This window comes from Prionailurus bengalensis, chromosome D1, assembly GCF_016509475.1.
Source record: "Prionailurus bengalensis isolate Pbe53 chromosome D1, Fcat_Pben_1.1_paternal_pri, whole genome shotgun sequence".
Lineage (NCBI taxonomy): Eukaryota > Metazoa > Chordata > Mammalia > Carnivora > Felidae > Prionailurus > Prionailurus bengalensis.
Window position 1 is genome coordinate 6,139,688 of NC_057346.1, and position 21,226 is coordinate 6,160,913.

The following is a 21,226-nucleotide window of genomic DNA, read 5'->3' on the forward strand; positions in this document are numbered from 1 at the left end:
TTCTAGCTGGCCTTGAAGGTCTCCTCAAAGGCAGCACCGACAACCTCTGATTCTGGACTTCCTGTGGGATTCCCACTGGTTTCCATTTGTATTCTACCCACGCTGCCCTGGATGCCTTGAGAGGTCACTTCTGCCTTTCCAGTGACAAAACGCTGTGCTACCTCTTAAAAACAAAAGCCACAGTAAATGCATCTCAGCTGGGTATTGACAACCTCTCTCTACCAGAAAAGGATGCAGAGCTGTAAGAGAAGATAACGTGAGTGCATACTTGCCTCAGTTCACTGATGAAGATTCTGAAGGAAGTGACTCCTGACCAGCCCAAGCCAGAAAACTGATCCAGAATCAAAGCTTAAGTATCAGGGTCAGGCCTTATTGCTATCTTCAGCAACAGGTGCTGTCTGATCAATTCTCAAGCAAGACTGGCTTCAAAAATGAATGGGAAATGTGGTTTATTATGATTACCCCTAGGTGGATTTTCCAAATGATTTGTGAAGCTATTTCTAGACGATGTGAAACTAAGGAGCCTTCTGTCCAGGTTTTATAGTTATTTGCCTTAAGAATTTACTGGAGCTTGTCAATTTCACAAATACTTATTTCTGAAAACAACTTTTACTGCAAATTTAGGTTGATTAAGAGGTGATGTCCCGTGAATGTTCTGATATAAAGATGCACCGTTTTTAAAAAATAGAATTGTATTTAACTTTGACTACTATTATTCCTACACAGAATGGGTATTATGCAAAGACTGAGAAACCCTTTTTTTTCTTACATAAAATACAGGTACATACATATTCTGTAGGTAATATTCAATAAGCTAACTGGATAATATACCATTTCCTTTCTATTTTCATTTCCAAACTGAGCTTAACTGGGTAATAATGGAAGGAATGATAAAACATCAAACATTCACCAAGATGCTGTTTTTCATATTTTGTTTCACATAGCACTTTGGCTCAGTGGCCTGTCACGTTATTCACTTGGGAAAGGTATTGTACTAGCTACTGGGGATAAAAGGTAAGCAAAATAGCCACCTTATCAGCACAGAGCTCATAATCTCATTACAGATGAGATGGACATTCAAATAACCACATGAGTCCATGTAAAATTGCTACCGTAACAGTAAGGGTCTTGAAGGGGACACAGAGCTAGCACACACAGCAGGGAACAGCCCTGGTCCGGGGGTCAGGAAGAGCCTCGCAGAGGATGTCACAGCAGTGATGTGACAGAGGAGTAGGGGCTCTTTAGGTAATGGAGGGGAAACCTGTCAAAGGCCCTGAGGCCCTTCAATGAAGGCTGCAGGAACTGCACCAGTGGCCAGAAAGCAGAGGGTGCAAGGAATCACTGGCCTCCAGAAGGGTGTTTGTTCTTACCCCAAGAACAATGGGAAGCCCTTGAAGAATGTTACAGGAGGAGGCCTATGACAGGATTGGTTTTACTTCTGTAGGACCTGTTTATGGTCGTCTTGGGGAGCATGGGCTACAGGGGTAGCAAGCAGATCACCGAAGAGCAGGCAAGAGCAGAATCAAGAGATAGCACAGCCAAGTGGTCGTGCAGAGAAAGGCAGACTTGATTCAGGTACAGATGACAAACTTTTTTTAATTCTTTCCATCTTATACTACATAAAGGACATTCCCCTTTAAAAATATTTTGAGCGAGAAAATTCTGATTAGCTTTCTACTTTTGAGATGCAAAATCTGGTTCCATACGCAAGGGTGAAGCCTTGGCAACTAACACCACCACAAAAACTCTTACTTTCTACCCCTAAAGAATGGGACCTGATGACTTAATACCATATTTAATCAGCCTAGGGTTTTTATTGTGTGCAGGTACGTCCTTATGCGGCTATCTTTCTTAACTTCAGGATTTGCCAATTTGGCAGAAAATTAAATGCATGAACTTGACACCAAGTTAAACTGGCTGGTTTCAAATAGTTTTTTTTTCTTTTTTTCCAAATACAAAATACATGCTTACTCTAGAAAAAAATTCAGGCATAGATGTATGACCAAATAGAGGATGAAAGTGCACTTCTGTCTCCAGCTTTGAGAGGCACAGAACAGCATGCTGGGAAGTGAGCGGGCTCTGGAGCCAAACTATCTGGATTCAAACTGTGGTTTGGATACTTACTAGCCATGAACTTGAGGAATTTACTTAAACTCTTACTGTAAAACAGGGATTAAAAACTAGGGCTGTAACTCTTGACTACAGAGAACACAATGATGGTCACCAGAGGGGAGGTGAGTGGGGCGGGGGGGGGAGGGGGGGAGAGAAACAGGTGATGGGGATCTGGGGATCTGGGGATGAGCACCGGGTGATGTACCCAAGTGTTGAATCACTATATTGTACACCTGAAACTAGTATTACTCTGCATGTTAGGCAAGTGAATTTAAATAAAAACTTCTTTAAAAATGAGTAAACTGGACTCAGAGAAGTCAAGAAACATTCCCCAAATCACAAAGCAGTAAGTGGAAATGCCAAAATTCCAATCTCAAGCAGCCTAACTCCAAAATCTGTGTCCTTAACTATAACACTGTGACCAACAAACACAACTCCCTAATATTAAAGTTACAACACTTCTGGGTGCCTAACCATTTCAGCCTTACCACTGGTCTAAACAGAATGACTATACTACCTGCATATGTGGTAAAACCCGCAGATCATTTAAAACTTAATTTTAACTCAAGGGTGCCTGGGTGTCTCAGGAGGTTAAGCATCTCACTTCCGCTCAGGTCATGATCTCATCGCTTTTGAGTTCCAGCCCCGCAATGGGCTCTGTGCTGACAGCTCAGAGCCTGGAACCTGCTTCGGATTCTGTGTCTCCCTCTCTCTCTGCTCCTCCCCTGCTTGCGCGCTTTCTCTCTCTCTCTCTCAAAAATAAATACACATTAAAAAAAGTTTTTAATTTAATTTCAACTCTGGGATCTGAACGTCTGATGGAGAGAAGCCTTCTGTCATTTTTCTTCCTTCTAAATAATATAGGAAAGGGGAGCAGTGAAAGCATATATGAAGAGGAAAGAAAAAGGCTTTCCAAAAGCTTCATATTAGGTCGTTTTTCTCCTAGCGTCTTTGATTATGCTGTTTCAACTGAAAGATACCACGTAAGGTAGAACTTTGAGTCTCCCACACTCAAGAAGTTAAGAACCTATTGACTGCAAAAAACCCAAAGATTAAGTCTGTCAGTTCTAAGTTTTCCCCAGAGATGAATTTATTGACTGCCCTCTGACAAGAGTGCTGGTAAAAGCCTGGATCGTAAAATTAGCCCGACACAATAATGGTTCAGGAAGCTAACTACTGCCCTACGCTTTCGCTTTTAAGTGTCTAAAAAAAAAAAAAAAAAAAAAAAAGTATCTCAAAGAGATTCCTGTGTGACTACACTTACTATGATATAACCCAGCAGAGACATTTCTACCAGTGCTGAAAGGCAATAAAGAAAATGCTACAATTACTAATAACTTCAGCAAAACTGCTAAAGAAAAAAATACAAATGAAACTGGAAGGGGGCTCTAGGGACATCTCTACATAAAATATAAGAAGAATTTTTATGAATGGCCACAATAAAAATAAAAGATATAACAAAAAGCAGGAACGTATTCTGGTAAATCACTAAGATGAAAAGATAACACCCTAACTTACAATGCCACTATCTGTACACTGGGTCAATTGTATTTGAATGACCTTTTCATGGAGGTGTCAATGAACACTTAATTGGCATATAAATATTTTTAAAATTATGGTTATCAAGTGTGATTATGTGACACTTAAATATTTTGTCTCCATCTGTTGGAAAATAACAGCACTATCCAAGGTAAATAACAAGTTTTATGAATGCTGGCAAAGTAGGAATTTCTAAAGAACATATGAAATCACATCTTTAATATTTATACGTTATTTTCATAAAAGGTCAGACATACCGCTTTTTTACATTTTGTTACAGGATGTAACAACCCAAAGCATTATTATACCCTCACAAAATCATACTTTGTATTAATCCATTCAAAACAGACACTGAAATATGAAAACATTATCAAGTATAAAAATATAGATTTAATCAATTTCCTCCCCAACATATATAATTAACATAATCAATCTTTCCAGGTACTAAATTTAAACAAGGCCTCAAAAGACCGCACACATTTTATTTACTTTGTCCTATGTAATCTGAACCTTCAATAATAATCCATAGAGGCTCATAATATGAAACCACCGGATTCCACATCAGATGATCAGTAAACTTACAGTTGTTTTTCAAATACAGAAATAAGCACAGATAATTACAAACTTAAAACGACCTCACTACACAGAAACACGCGATATTTAAATAATCAGATCTTCCCAATCTACCAACAAACTCTGGTCATTCCCTTAGGAATACCAAGTTACAAGAAACGCCTGTGTGGCTACAACCAAAATGTAGAGATACCTTTAGTAACTGATGACACGTTACAGTCTTCTGGGGGAAGACCTGTACCACCATCTTTCCAGTATGGATTCAGTTCTCTTTCCAGCAGTCTGGACTAGAACAAAATGTTTTCAGAGGTCATAATTTTTTTAAAAAGCCGCCATAAAATACATTAATCAATAATATATGAGACTCAGTTAACAAGTGTAAACCTGGACAAATAATGAAAACACTCCTAAGACACACTCTTCTGCAACTTGCAAAAATAATGCCTAAATTAACATTCGTCCCATGCTTCCAATGAACGCCTACTATGAATCAAAACTGTGGTAGATGCAGAAGATATAATAATCTGCCTAACTCGTCCCTGGCTAGATTAGGAGATAGTGAGGAACGGAGACAATTAACAAGTAACTGACAAGTGTTTTGAGGACGAAGTGCAGAGTGCTATAGCCACACATTACTTAAACCCCTCTCACACTGGCAAATCAAAGACTTCCTAGAGGAAGTAGTACATGCAGTCTGAGACCTAAAGAGGAGCAGGGATTAGCCAAATCCTCTTTTGTGGGGGAAGAAGGCACAGAGATGCTCCAGCGAGGAGTAGCAGCATATTTATAAAACCCTAGAGGAAACAGAAAACATAACACTTCCAAGGAACTTAAAATAATTGAGACTGTCTAAAACCTAGAAGCATACGTGAGCAGTGATAAGACATTAGGTTGTAGAATAACCAGGGACAAGGGCCACGTGAGCCAGTTGAAACTGCTACTGGGCTCTCATAGTAGGGCGGTGGTGAATCATGGAAGTGATTGGCTTTGAATTACACAAAGAGCAAACTGGGTTCAGAGTAGAGGATAGAGTACAGGAAAGCAAGATCAGAGGCAGGAATCCAGTCAGACGACTGTGGTAATAATCAGCAAAGAGATGACAGTAGCCCTGTCGCAAACCAAGTGCCTTCCGTGTCCCAAGCACGGTGGTGGGCCCTGGGGCTGCAATGAAGAAGCCAGAGTCCTTTCCCTCAAAGAAAGGACCGTCTAGAGAAAGGAGAGAGACAATTAAGCAATTCCAATACAGGAAGTGCTATGAAGGTAAAGGGCGCTATAGAACCACATACAAGGGGTACCTGACTTGACCTGAGGAGGCCAGAAAATGTTTTCCAGGACTAACAACAATAATTATTAGAATTAATAATGGCAACTTGATGGAGAAGAATGAAGAGAGTTCAATGTCAGTTTCTAGTAATATGAGCCAACCATATTATTGAAAACAAAAAATGGTGAATAAAACTTTTTTAAAGCTTTTAAAATACATTCATGAGTTGACAAAAAAAGTAGAGAATCTTCAAAGTACAAAATTTAAGTTCAAGGTTAACGTGGAAGGATAGGCAAAAACATAAGAATTTGACTTCTTAGAGTAGTTTGTACCAAAAAAATAAGAAAAATTTAAAAAAGATTCTGAGGGCGCCTGGGTGGCTCCGTTGGTTGGGCGTCTGACCTCAGCTCAGGTCATGGTCTCATGGTTGGTGGGTTCGAGCCCTGCGTTGAGCTCTGTGCTGACAGCTCGGAGCCTGGAGCCTGCTTCTGATTCTGTGTCTCCCTCTCGCTCAGCCCCTACCCCAACTCATGCTCTGTTTCTCTCTGTCTCAAAAATAAATGAACATAAAAAATTAAAAAAAAAAAAGATTCTGTCACCTCCCTTGTTAGACTACTACAAAATCTCAAAGCATCTAAAATCAAGGTGTTTCTTCCAGTGGTCTTGTGCAGACACTCAAAGATCCACATCAAAGTCTCAAAAGGCTGACAGCATGAAGCCTCCTTAGGATATTCTGTCTCCTGCTCTGTCTGCCCCTCCCCCACTTGCTCTCTATCTCTCTCTCAAAATAAATAAAAATAAACTTAAAAAAAAAAAAAAAAAAAAAAAAAACAAGAGAGGCACCTGGGGGGCTCAGTAGGTTAAGCATCCAACTTCGGCTCAGGTCATGATCTCAACGGTTTGTCGGTTTGAGCCCCACATCAAGCCCTGTGCTGACAGCTCAGAGCCCACTTGGGATTCTCTCTCTTGCTCTCTCTGTCCCTCCTCCAGTCACACTCTCTCTTTCTCTCTCAAAACAAATAAATATTAAAAAGAAAAAACAATGAAATGCCATCTCTCGCTATTAATTAGCATGATGAAAATTTACAAGTCTGACAATACAGATGCTAAGGACGGTAAAGAAACGCACACTGTCAGGGCAGCGTAAGCGACCATCTACACAAGACAGGTGAGTACCTTATAACTTGGCAACAACTCTTCTAGGTGTGCACCAAGGAGAAGTCCACACAAGGACCTTCGTCTGGCACCGTGTGTAACACTGAAAGACAGCAACCAGTGCCAATGTCCACAGATAACCACAAGAAACGGACAGCTACAGGATGGCACAGTTAGATGATGAAAGACTGTACGGTGATTAGAAGGAATGAACCAAAATATGATTCAATCTCTAAAACACACTCAAGCCTTCAAGTCAAAATGGCCTATAAAGGTTCCATTCACTCATCACAACCTCCCTGCTCAGGACAAACAGAAAAGAAACATAAAATATAAAACATACTTCAGTTCAAGACAAGATAAACACCTCCATGGACCAGAAAGGTAATGCAAAGCGGAAACCCAGGCCTTACTGGACTCTATGTGCAGGCAGAAAGCAACAGCCCTTCCTCAGTTTGTGTAAGATAATAAACACTACGAGTGCCACAGTGAGATGGGGACGGAGCCAGCTTCAGCACACAAAGCTCAGGACTGGGGTGGGACACCTCCTGCTGGCAAAAGAAGGCTGAAAAGTGGGTATTTGTCTGTACAATGCTCTACAGACGAGGTCTACAAATACATGCCACAGGTCGACAGCGTATAGCACAGTGCAGGCAGAGGCGGCCCAGAGGACAAAGACACAGCCGTGAGCATTTGTTTTCACACTTTTTTGTGACCTTCACCCAAAGAGAGATTGTATGTGTGTGTTTATACACAGTCTGTGTGTGTGTGCGTGTGTGTCCAAAATAAAGGTTTTAGGAAACAAAATGTATATTTATCACATGTAAAACTGCTGACATTTTATATTTTAAGTGCTGACTGCAATAGGTCAATTACATGACCCACTTTTGAAGAACACCAGGCTGGAACACCAAAGAAATGACATCCTCAAAAACAAGAAAAGACATAAAATCAACATGCTTCACACTGAAGCTTCCGTTCAGGACCATCATTTTAGACTCCTTCCCACTGTCTTCATGTTATCCACACTCTCATTATTAGAGTCAACATCTGATTCTAAGACAAGGGCCTTTTTTTTCCTCAAAATAAACCAAATGTTTATCACATGTTAAGAATATAATCATGTGCAGAGAACAGCACACTCAGACTGATGTGCAGGTGTTTGAAAACTGGCTGTTGTCACTCAATAGTCTAGATGACCTACTTGTGCTCCCAACAGTCTGAATTGTTACCTAAACAAAAATCAGAAACTACTACAGGCTTTAAACATCCGAACTAAATCCAAGGATTTACAGAGCAGCAAGGTGAAGTTCACAGGGAAAGGAATAATAAATCTTCTATACTTTCAAATATATCAAAAAAAAAAAAAGGCACTACACACGGAGTTCTCTTCTAGCTGCTAAGGAAGATATAAACAACACAGTTTCTCAAGAAGTATATAATCTCATAAGGGAAATCAGAGAAAACTACTACATCACAGTACTTTACAGAAATCTACAAGTACTATAAAGTAAAGGAACAAAGTGCTATGGAAACATAAAGACAGAAGAGATTTATTTCAGTTAAGGCAAACAGGAAAAATTTCATAGTACACATCAAGTTAGGCCTTGAAGGATAAACAAGATGCAGACTTATAGACTTTCTAATTCACTTAGAAAGAACCAGATGAGGGGTGCCTGTGTAGCTTGGTCGGTTATGCATCTGACTCTTGATCTTGCCTCAGGTATGATCTCATAGTTCGTGAGATCGACTCCCACATCAGGCTCTGAGCTGACAGTGCAGAGCCTGCTTGGGATTCTCTCTCCCTCTCTCTCTCTCAAAAATAAATAAACTTAGAAAGAAAGAAACAAAGAAACAAAGGAAGGAAAGAAAGAAAGAAGGGAGGGAGGGAGGGAGGGAGGGAGGAAAGAAGGAAGGAAGGAAGGAAGGAAGGAGGAAAGAAAGAACCAAATGAATAAAAATACAGAGATAGGAATTTGCAGAGAAATATGAGGGACAGTGGTTAAACTAGCCTAGTTGAGGTACAAATTACCTAAGAGAAAGAGTCCAATCCAATGTGTCTGAATTCTATTTACAGCAGCTTTTGAGGGACAGGGTCTTTAGGGGAGAAGAATAAATACAGCACCTTATTTTTTCAGCCCAGCCTCTGAGCAAGTTAAGAAATGCAATAAAAACATAAGGAGATAAATGACAAAAACTACCTTTATTGCTGGTGAAGGCTAATCGGAAGAGAATTTTTCTTTCAGTAAAAACCAAACGCAGGGGCGCCTGGGTGGCGCAGTCGGTTAAGCGTCCGACTTCAGCCAGGTCACGATCTCGCGGTCCGTGAGTTCGAGCCCCGCGTCGGGCTCTGGGCTGATGGCTCAGAGCCTGGAGCCTGTTTCCGATTCTGTGTCTCCCTCTCTCTCTGCCCCTCCCCCGTTCATGCTCTGTCTCTCTGTCTCAAAAAAAAAAAAAAAAAAAAAACCAAACGGGCCTGTTAAGTGAAGCCCACAATGAGGCACTTTCCCAGGTACGATCAGCACCGAACCCACAGCAACCGATTCCCCACATGGTCCCTGCAGGCAGCCTGTTCCATAAGCAGGCGAGGCTGGGCTAAGCCAAGTATGCCAGGTATATTCTTTCCAAATTCTCCAGAAGAATATTTACTGCAGAGCCTCAAGGACAGAATGAGGAAAGAGGGTGACGTGAGATAACCACTAGTGGAGCTTCTTCCACCCAAAAAGAAACATGAGAAATGGTGAAGACATTCCCCTCAACTCGCATCACTGAAGACTTCTACACAGAGTAACGCCATGACCAGAGCTGTCCTGTCAAACACTTGACCTGACATCATTGTAGGATGCGGAGTGAAAAATGAAGAGGGCACTGAAACTGCCCACGCAAGAGTAAATCAGGGCCGGAACCATAATAACATCTAACCACGAATGGCTCTTAGTCCCAGAGGCTGTCCTCAGTTCGTCACACGCATTAACTCAGCTCCAGGAGAGAGGAGGTAAATGAGGAACGAGAGGCCAAGTCAGACATACAGCTGATTAAGCGGCAACTCAACTCAAGCAGGAGCAGCAGGAATGAAAAACACGGTACAGAGACACAGGACAAGATGTGGGCACAGCAACAGATGCAGACGTAATTGAATCAGAGAAGTTTATAGAAGAATTTGTAAGAAAAGATTATGTTAGTGAGAAATCCTGAAGACAAAGCTGAAAAGGGGGGGAGATAAGCAAGAAAAAACTATTACCATTTCATAGGAAAATGAAGATAGCTTTATGGGACAGAATTTCTAAGAATAACTGATCACTATTTCACTCTGTAAAGATAGTCAAGGGTTTACTATGTTCTGTTGTCTGATATGGAGAATAGGCCAGAATAGGATATGAACAAAACAGAAGACCACAAGCCAGGGTTGCCCCAACATGCCAAAACGTTCGTGCCTGCAAACAGCGGAGCACGATTTCAGAAGCAAGCCTGTAATGACAATGGGTACTACCGGCTTCCAGACTTTGCAGGCTCCACTGTCCACGGATTACCTCCCTACTGCTACATGCACTAACCCTTTCCTCTTTTGATACCATGACTCCAACTCCTTCAGGTCTCAAAGACAAAGATATTTTACAGAGCTCAGCCAAGATGCTCCAAAACTCCCTGGACTTCAATGTTCTGTGTGGAGAGCTGCTTAGCTAATAAGCCATTACCACATGCCACACCCACACTTTCAGAATTAAAATTAGACTGGACAGTAGGACGAGGGAGAAAACAACACCGATCACAGGACTCTCACCATCACTCTCACATTTTTTGTTCATTTGTCTATGATGTGTTCAAGGTAAATTCTTAAGGATGATCTTCTTGTTCACTAATTCTCTCTTCAGCTGTATTCAATCTGTTGATAACTCATCTACTGAGTTTCTAATTCCAACGGTAGTGTTTTTCACTTCTACAAGTTCTTGTTGGCTCTTTCTCATATCTGCCTTCATAATAATCTTTTCCTTCTTACATTTTCCACGTCTACTGGTACTGTATACTGCTATTAAATATCCCAACAGATAAAGCCTTCATGTGTCTGATTCTACTGCTCATTACCTCAGAAGCCTCTCATTCATGGACCAGCCTTGTATTTTCATGTATTTTGTGATTTCACATTATGAGCTTGTTTCTGGAAAACCCGTGGTGCCCACAGCGACACTGCGGTCCTCCAGAGAGCCCCAGGGTTCACCACTGCCAAGCACTTCAAGGCACTACCAACACAAGAGAGCTTTAAAAGAAATTCTCACCTTGAAGATTCTCAGACCACACAGGCAGCAGTGAAACCATTACAAATCCATGCCGTGAACCAAACTCAATACTCAGGCAATGATACATGCCTGGGATTTATAAATCTAGCATAGCATTCAGCTGACTTCCTACAGAAGATTCATTTCACTAGAACTTCTATCACACTTCATAGCTGTTCCCACTAATATTATTAACTACCACAGCAGAGAAAATAATACTTCACAAGCAAAACTGCATTTACCTAAATGTCTCACTGGTTAGTAAAGGTAAACTACAAGTTACAGCATTTGAAATATTCTCTTACCTGTTCTAGCGCTTGGGTTTTCTCTCGCTCTATTTTCCTGACAGTTTCCTTTGCAGCTTTGAGCGACAATGATGACACAGTTTTAACAGACATAAAATCAACAGTCATCCACTCATCTCTCTGTTTAAAAAAAAAAAAAAAAGTCACTTCAATCTAAATTGATTAGAAGTGAAAATAAACACTTGGTAATAACAGCAGGGATTCTGGGGGCACTGAAACCTGGATCATATCCTACATTCGCCTAACTTAAAACAAGTTTTTTAGTCTCTGTATGCCTTAATCTCTCTCCTGTAAAGTGGAATAAATTCTTACCTTTTAGGACGGTTTCAAGGACTGTTTCAAGGTAAATTCTTACCTTTTAGGACTGTTCTTTCCACCCCTCTTCGCTGTGGCTCGATGCATTCGCACGTAGGCGGGTGAACTAGGGCCCCAAATTTGTGAACTACCCAACTCTAAATACTGCTGAGAGAAATGATGACATGGTGTGGCAAAGGGAAACTACTCAGTGGAGAAAGGTCACATACAGGTAACAGCACAGAGCTGCCAGGGCAGGAGGACAAAGGGCTGCGTTTCTAGCAACAACTGGAAGCAGGAAACCCTCTGTGGGACTCAAACAGAGGGAAGTACTCACTTTCTCACAGAAGAAGAATGGAAGTCTAAAGACTAAGCAAACGGTACCACTGCCAGAATTATTTGTAAAAGTATACTGTTTTCACAGTCTCATTTTTCTCCCGAAGCAATTCGATCCATCTGTCATTTTAGCATCCATTTTTAGAAGTCCATACTTCTTTCTTTAAAATCGGGTGACTTACCTGGACAACTTGGTTGCCTTCCCTTTCCGTATTTTCACCTTTCGCTTTCCAGGCCTTCTCCCTGCCAGAAGCCTGGGGCGGGACAGCCTCCACCCACTCGTCTTCAGAGCTCTAGGAACAGGCGGCATAGAAGAGAAGTTCTCAAACGCACACTTCCACATAAAAATTCTGTGCTGTTGTTAAATGGTAAATTATTCAGTTTCCTAGAGAAAATTCTTAGAGTATACTTCCCCTTGAAAAAGCTACACTGAAAATCTGAACAAAGAACCTGTAAACCCACTCTTTTGGGACAAGCCCATGAAACACCAAGACTGTTTTCCTGCCAGGGGAAAGCAAAAACAAAAGATCAGAAGTGACAGCAGTGAACTCACTTCAACACAGAGCTGCGGTTCCTACCAACATTAAGTGATATCGACATCTTTGTTTAACTACAACAAGGGAAACAACACCCAAGTAAATGACTCTGCCTCTAAGTTTCGAGTTTTTGGATTTCCCTGGGTTTAAAAATGCAGAGATCGCAGTGAACAGCCAGACTGGTAAGGCACTTTGTTAATGTGTTTAAATACCAGATTATTAAATCAGCTAGGAAGTATTTAGCCAACATCCCCTATGTGCTCAGCATTATGCCAAGTTCTGGATTTTGTTTTCCACAAATACATCAATCAACTCCTTCTATGTTAAGCACTGTAATAAGTACGTTCACATATGTTCTCAAGCTGACTCCTTAAAACAACCCTACATAAAATACTATTTGGTTTTACAAATAAGAAAAAGCTTCCCCAAATTAGGTAACTTGCCCAAGTTCCATGGTATCCAAGCAGGAGAACCAGAATAGAAACCTAGATGTGTCTGGCTCTAAAATCTCTTTGGAGCTATACAATGGAAGTGTAGGAGAGACCCTAGAAATCACCTAGCACAGAACACTTGCTAATGTCCCACAGAGAAACCTGGAGGCCAAGGGAAGCAAAGGTGGGTCTTCTGAATGAGAACAATATTTTTTCATTCCACAAAGTTCTTTTTTTTTTTTTAATGTTTATTTATTTTTGAGAGAGAGAGAGCATGAGCAGGGGAGAGGCAGAGAGAGAGGGGGACACAGAATCTGAAGCAGGCTCCAGGCTCTGAGCTGTCAGCACAGAGCCCGATGCGGGGCTCAAACTCACAGACCACGAGATCATGACCTGAGCTGAAGTCAGATGCTCAACTGACTGAGCCACCCAGGCGCCCCCTATCTACACAAAGTTCTTGATAATTACCTAACCACAGAACAAACATATGTCTGGTAAAAGGTATAATCTACTCAGAGAAAACATATTTGTCTCTGGCATTTCAAGTGCCAACTGTTTCCCAATACAAAGCAGACTTCATTCATTCATTCATTCAGACCTTGATTTGGACTTACAGAAACATTAGAGCTACTTACTGACATATATAGTTAAAACTTTTTAAGATAAACACTATGAACATATTTCTGGTCTAGTCATATTTACATCGTCAAACCAACTTAGAAAGGAGTGCACTTGTCGTAATGAGCACAGGGTGCTGTATGGAAGTGTTGAATCACTATATTGTACACCTGAAACTAACAGAACACTGTATGTTAACTAACTGAAATTTAAATAAAAACTTTTTAAAAAGATCAATTTAGCAGCCTGGTTCCTACCACTTGCTGTTACCCGCTGAAAGGAAGTTTATAATCTGAAAGCACATCCCTTGGGTGCCAATTTGCTAACATCAAGCTAAAAAAAAAAAAAAAAAATGTTTACATTAGCTTTCCACAGGATTCTGTTAAAGGCCTTCCTTTAAAAAAAAAAAAATAGTTGAAAAAAAAAAATTTAGGGGCGCCTGGGTGGCGCAGTCAGTTAAGCGTCCGACTTCAGCCAGGTCACGATCTCGCGGTCCGTGAGTTTGAGCCCCGCGTCAGGCTCTGGGCTGATGGCTCAGAGCCTGGAGCCTGTTTCCGATTCTGTGTCTCCCTCTCTCTCTGCCCCTCCCCCGTTCATGCTCTGTCTCTCTCTGTCCCAAAAATAAATAAACGTTGAAAAAAAAAAAATAGGGGTGCCTGGGTGGCTCAGTCAGTTAAGTGTCTGACTTCAGCTCAGGTCATGATCTCGCACTTTGTGAGTTCAAGTCCCGCGTCGGGCTCTGTGCTGACAGCTGGGAGCCTGGAGCCTGCTTTGGATTCTGTGTCTCCCTCTCACTCTGCCCCTCCCCCGTTCACACTCTGTCTCTCTCTTTCTCAAAAATAAATAAATGTTAGGGAAAAAAAATTTTTTTAAATAAAAAAGTATATATAATTTATCGTCAAACTGGTTTCCATACAACACCCAGTGCTCATCCCTACAGGTGCCTTCCTCAATGCCCATCACCCACTTTCCCCTCTCCCCCACCCCCCAAAAACCCTGTTTGTTCTCTGTATGTAAGAGTCTTATGATTTGCCTCCCTCCCTCTCTGTTTGCAACTATTTCTCCCCCTTCTCTTCCCCTGTGGTCTTCTGTTCAATTTCTCAAGATCCACATATGAGTGAAAACATATGGTATCTGTCTTTCTCTGCCTGACTTACTTCACTCAGCTTAATACCCTCCAGTTCCATCCATGTTGCTGCAAATGGCCAGATTTCATTCCTTCTCATTGCCAAGTAGTGTTCCATTGTATATATAAACCACAACTTACTTATCCATTCATCAGTTGATGGACATTTAGGCCTTCCTTTTAAGATTTATATTTTTAAGTAATCTCTACACTCAGTGTGGGGCTCGAACTCACAACCCCGAGATCAAGAGTCACACACTCCAGCAGCGAAGCCAGCCTGGCGCCCCTCGAAGGCCCTCCTCTAAAACCACAGATTTTCTGTATCCTACTAGCTGCTAACCAATCACCTGCAAGTCAGTGATCAGAGCCACCAGCTGCTTCACCACAGCTGCAACCGGTGGCCACTCCATATCATGACCTACAACTTCAGTTGAGCTACACTCTCACTCACAACCAGTATTCCTCTTACTGGCCCCTGGTCAGTTCTCCCTTTCATTCCCCTGGCTCACTCCCCTTTGAAGATGTATCACTCTTACATTTACTTGTGTAACTATCTGATTGATGTCTCACTCTCCCACTGGGCAGTAAGTTCTAGGAGGACAAAAACCGCTTCTGCTCTCACCTAGCTCGTATCCCCAAGGACATAGCTTAACACCTTAGCAGAGAGGTGATGCTTATTATATTCTTCAACATCTTCCTCAAGTTTTCTATCAAACCCCATTCACCACATACTCAGCTAGTGGATCTCTCCTCCTCCTTAACCAAGCAAAATGATGCCACCTTAACTTCCTACCCAACCCCCAACAAAATTATGTACACTTGTGCCTCTCCTTTCCTCCTGTTAATTCTTCCTATTCAAGGCAGGTGCTCCTCCAAAGATCTTGGTCCCAACCATTCCTGTTCCTCCAGGACCATGGACCATCAATTATCTCCTTTTCTTGTAGCTTGGTCTACAAGAAGCACTCTATTGGCCTAGAAATATGCTCAAGCATTTTCCATCCTCTGTGTGTGTGTGTGTGTGTGTGTGTGTGTGTGTGCGTGTGTGCATGTGTGTGGGTATGTGTGTGTAAATGAGTGAAGAAGAGGAACCTCTGTTGACCTTATGTCTCCCCCTGACAGCAATTTATCTTCCAACTTTTACTCTAAGCCAAAATTTTCAAAGAGTAGTCTGTAGCCACTGCCTTCACATCCCCACAAAACTCTACAATATGGCTAAGGTTCTCACTAATCTGCTGAAATTTCTTCAAAGGTCACCACCGGCTGCCACTTTGTCCAATGCAGCAGAACGTTTCTGAATACAACTCTTGATAACTCAACTTCCTTGATTTCCAGGACCTTTCCCAGTTCTGCTTCCATTCTTGCTTTCTTCTCCATTTCCCTTATGCATTTTTCCTCCTTTGCTCAGCCCCTAAATATCAATGCTGTGTGGGGTTCCTTTCTTGGCACACTAATTTTTTAATCTCTAAACATTCCCCTTTGGCCATTAAATCCACTCTCATGCCTTGAACTACCATCAATTGTGCTGATATCTTTCAAATTGGTCTACCCAAAGTGTCAGTGATTTAACCAACTACCTACCATATTTGGATACCAAGCTGAACTCAATAAACACAAAACATACACCCATCGTCTTCTTCCACAAAACCTGTTCCTCTTCCTGAATTGCTGAACTGAATCACCTGGTACCACCAACCACCCACTTAACCAAGTCAACAATCTTAGGATCAATTTTGCCCCTCCCATCAAAACCTACTATTTTCATTTCCAAAATATTTTCTCAAATACATCATCCAGTGAACACCACATGCCTACCATGGGACCCCACTTCCACCCCTGGCCATAACTGACTGGTTCAAAGGTAGGATTCTGACCCAGTTGATATCAATCTGAGTTACTCTCCAGGAATTTGAAATCAAAAGGAAATGGGGCTGCTCTAAACTAAAGAGAGCTGGAAATGCATTGGCAGAAGCCATTTTTGCCATGAGGATAGAATTCAGCAAAAAACTGATCTGTTACCAAGAAAAAAAGTGAACTCGGAGAAAAACAAAAATGGAAGATGGCAAGACAACTCATAAAAGCATTACAACTCTAGTTCCAGCCATTCCTGAAGGCCAGCTGCAGTCCCACACCTAGAGGTACTACGAGACTTTTGTACTCTAATAATAAATTGCCCCCCTGGGGCGCCTGAGTGGCTCAGTTGGTTAAGCGTCCAACTTCGGCTCGGGTCATGATCTTGGGGTCTGTGAGTTCAAGCCCCTACATCAGGCTCTGTGCTGGCAGCTCGGAGCCTGGAGCCTGCTTCAGATTCTGTGTGTCCCTCTCTCTCTGCCCCTGCCCCGCTCGCTCTCTCTCTCTCTCTCTCAAAAACAAATAAATATTTTTAAAAATTAAAAAATAAAATAAAATAAAGTGTCCCCCCCTTTTCTGGATAAGCCAATTTGTTTTATCTCTATTGCCTGCAACCAAAAGCCCCAACTAATACACAACTCTCCTGTCCATCCTTGAAGCATCCTAGGTCAGATCTTATCTCACACCCAGACAACTGCAATAACCTGGACACGGGTCCTTCCTTCTCCAATCTCCAGCCTAGACACATCTGGAGAAACAGAAAGGGCACATATGACCCCTTCTACGGCTCCCTGTCACAAAGCTCCTCTTCTTTCTTACCAACAGAACCCAATCTTATTGGGAGACCTACCGCGCCTCCCTTGCTGCAAAGCAAAGCCCTATGGTCAAGTGTCCAATGACACTGAAATGAAGGTATTATGTGGGACTTTCTGGAAGACAAATTATGAAAGAGAGGGTCCCCTTTCTTGTTACCTAGATGAAGAGGTAATGCTATAAAGATGAGGGACGGGCAAAACAGAAGAAGCCTTAGTCCCAGAAGACCACACGAGTCCCAGACTGCCTACCTGATTCTTTCATGAGAGAGAAAAGTTAACTATCTTGTTTAACCTATGGCTACTCTCAGATTTTCTGGTAAATGCAACTGAACCTAATTAGAGGACACACTTCCTACTGAATAGCGCCAGAGCTCTTGGTTTACAGGCCCTATCAACTCTTCCATTTTCATCCCCATCCCCTCCCCCCTTGTTTTGTAACCTAGTGCTATCATATTGTTCGTAGTTCTTTTTACTTACATATACACATACACACATACACCATGTTATCTCACTTCCAGGCCTTTGCTCTCACAATTCCTTGTGCATGAAATGCCAGTAACCTTCTGTGCCTGGCTAATTCTTAGTCATTATTCAGGTCTCAACTCAAATATTATCTCCCCAACAAGTCTGCAGATGAAATCCTCTTTCTCTTAATACATTGTTCTGTCTTGGCATCAGGAAACTGCATATTGAAATTATGTATCTATTTATCTAGCTACAAAATGAGTTCTCCAAAGGCCTGAAAAAAAAAACTATATTTTTACATTCCGCGTGTCTATACCAGTGTCTGACAGAGTTGGCATGCAATAAAGGTGAACCTAAAATTAACTAAATCCTCTTTTCCTACCCTTCCAATAGCCCTAATCAGAAACATTAATCGGCAGCCAGCATTCAAGCATTAAATACCAGGCACTGAAGGAAAGAAGCATCAATGATACACTTAGTATTCTTGTTATTTGTTTACAGAAGGGTGATACCTGCACCATTGTGTACAAAGCGCCTGCCTTCATTCCCTGTCTGTTAACTTTGTTTCTCACTTTCACCATTGCACAGTCAGCTCACTACTTCAGCATGGCTGCTATTTCCCTCTCCCCAATATGCTATGACCTCAGTCTTTCTGCGGATTTCAGTTTTTCAATCCTCCATTTTACCTTGAAGAACTCCTACACCATCAAGCTTAATGTGCTTGACCTAACAGAGCTCCCAGAACTCTTGTTCTCATATGCAGCCTTTATAATAACCATACCCCTGATCCTATCAGCCAAAATCTCTAAGATGGAACCCAGACAGCAAAGTGCTACCAGTAAAAATCAAAGGAACTTAAGGACTTCTGCCTCTGTCCGTGACAAAATAAATGGCATCAAAATAGAAATACACAGAAATAGAAATAATAATGGAAAATGTTTGAAGCTGTATTCGGAACACTGAATCTCAGTAATACCAGGCCGTGATCCCTGAAAAGGGAAACAAATGAGGTGAATGTTATCATTACTATCTCCACAGCTTTTTGCCTCAAAGCACTTTCCAGACCAAGGCACAAGAAAGGGTTGACTCGAGCTGAATATGACAATCTTACTGAGCTAAGGAAACAGAATTTGTGTTAGATGATTTTGCCCAACTATTGGCTAATGTTAAGTGCTGTGAGCACATTTAAGGTGGGCTAGACTTAACCGTAACAATCAGTAGGTTAGGTGTATAGAGTGCATTTTTGACTTACGATATTTTTAATTTACAGTGGGTTTGTTGGGACATAACCCAACTGTAAGTCAAGAAAGATCTATAATTACATTAAACATAAGTGATCTAAACCACTGTTATCCAATAGAATTTTTCTATACTACACTGCCCAATACAGTGGGCATAACCTAGCCATAAGTGATAACTAAATACTTAAAATATTTGGCAGAACACCTGGGTGGCTCAGTTGGTTAAGCATCGGACTTCGGCTCAGGTCATGATCTCACAGTTCATGAGTTCAAGCCCCACCTCGGGCTCTGTGCTGATAGTTCAGAGCCTGGAGCCTGCTTGGGATTCTGTGTCTCCCTCTCTCCCTGTCCCTCCCCTGCTCGCATTCTCTCTCTCTTTCTCAGAAATAAATAAACATTAAAAAAAAATTACAAAAAATATTTGGCAAATGAGAATGAAGAAATGAATTTTCAATCTAATATTACTTTAATGAATTTTAATTAAAAATTTAAAAACCACATATGGCTACTATATTAGATAGTGCAGAAAAGCCTCTAATTAAAAAGGAAGAAATTGATAGGTTAGATAAAAAAGCAAGACCCAAATATACACTGTCTACAAGAATACTTTCAATAAAAACAAAAGAAATTAAAAATAAAGGAATAAAAAATGAAAAAACAAATAACAAAACTGAAGTTTATTAACATGAAACAAAGTTACCTACAACAAAAGTATTACTAGAGATAAAAAGAAACATTTCACAAAAATATAATGGCCAGTTCATCTAAAAGATATAACAATCCTAAATGTGTACATACTTAGTAAACTTCAAAATACGTAAGACAAAAACTGACAAAACTGAAGGAGAAATAGACAAAAATCTACTACGGTTAGAGATTTTAATACTGCTCTCTCAATAACTGACAGAAGAGAAAAATCAAAAATCAGTAAAAATATAAAATACTTAACACTATTAATCAACTTTCCCAAACTGGCATTTATAGAATACTACACCTACCAACAGCTGAATTCACACTTGTTTCAAATACACATGGAATTTTCATCAAGATAGATCACAGGCTGGGCCCAAAAATAAGTCACAGTAATTTTTTTTTTTTCAAAGTCCAAGATTCAAAGGATATTTATTGTTAACCTACACATGAGGGTTTTTTTTCTCTTTCTTTTTTGAGTACAGTTGACCTACCATGTTACATTAGTCTCAGGTGTGCAACTTAGTGACTTGACAAGTTTATACATTATGCTGTGCTCACCACAATGTGGCTACCATCCACCCCGTTACGCTGCTTTTACATCACTGCCTATATTCCTTACGCTCTGCTTTTGATTCCCGTGACTTACTCATTCCTTAACTGGAGGCCTGTACCTCCCTCTTGTATTCACCCATTTTACCCAACCCCCCTACACCCCTCCCCTCTGGCAGCTATCAGTTTGGTCTCCATATTTACAGTTCTTACTCTTTTTGTGTATTCATTCGTCTTTTTCAGGTCCCATTTATGAGTAGAACCATACGGTATTTGTCTCTCTCAGTCTGACTTATTTCACTTACTGTCATACCCTCCAGGTCCTTCCATGTTGTCTCAAATGGCACAATCGCATCCTTTTTTTAAGGCTGTGCAATATTCCTCTGTGTGTGTGTGTGTGTGTGTGTGTGTGTGTGTGTGTGTACCACATCTTCCTTATCCAGTCATCCGCTGATGGACACTTGGGCTGCTTCCAAGTCTTAGCTGTTGTTAATAATGCTGCAGTAAACACAGTGGTACATGTATCTTTTCAAGTTAGTGTTTTCATTTTCCCTGGGTAAATACCCAATAGTGGAATCACTGGATAATCACTATGTAATGCCCTTGTCTCTGTTGTAGTCTTTGTTTTAATGTCTATTTTATCGGATATAAATATTGCTACCCCAGTTTTCTTTTCCACTTCCATTTGCACGGTGAATCTTTAGGCCTGAGGTGAGTCTCTTGCAGATGGCACACAGATGGCTCTTGGTATTTTATGCACTCCACCACTCTGTCTTTTGATTAGAGCATTTAGGCCATTTACTTTTAAAGTAATTATTGACGGATATGTACTTACGGCCATTTTTAAAATTTGTTTTCTATTGTTTTCATAGTTCTTTCCTTTCTTCTCTTGCTCTTTCTTTGTGATCAAATGATTGTTTATAGTCTTTTGTTTGGCTTTCTTTCTCTTCACTTTTTGAGTCTATCATAGGTTTCAGGTTTGTGGTTAGCATGAGGTTCATACATAGCATCCTAAGTAAACAGCTGTCTATATTAATTGGATGGTCATCTAA

General features: G+C 41.0%; 1 protein-coding gene across 1 annotated transcript in view; it reads right to left on the reverse strand.

Moving 5' to 3' along the window:
* The window catches only part of CWF19L2 (CWF19 like cell cycle control factor 2), a 149,966-nt gene that overhangs the window by 120,113 nt on the left and 8,627 nt on the right, over positions 1-21,226 (reverse strand). The window contains exons 4-6 of the mRNA XM_043579225.1: positions 12,035-12,145; positions 11,223-11,342; positions 4,418-4,511 (exon numbers count right to left, since the gene is read on the reverse strand). Of these exons, the coding sequence (XP_043435160.1) occupies positions 4,418-4,511; positions 11,223-11,342; positions 12,035-12,145 (325 nt within the window). The remainder of the gene's footprint in view (positions 1-4,417; positions 4,512-11,222; positions 11,343-12,034; positions 12,146-21,226) is intronic.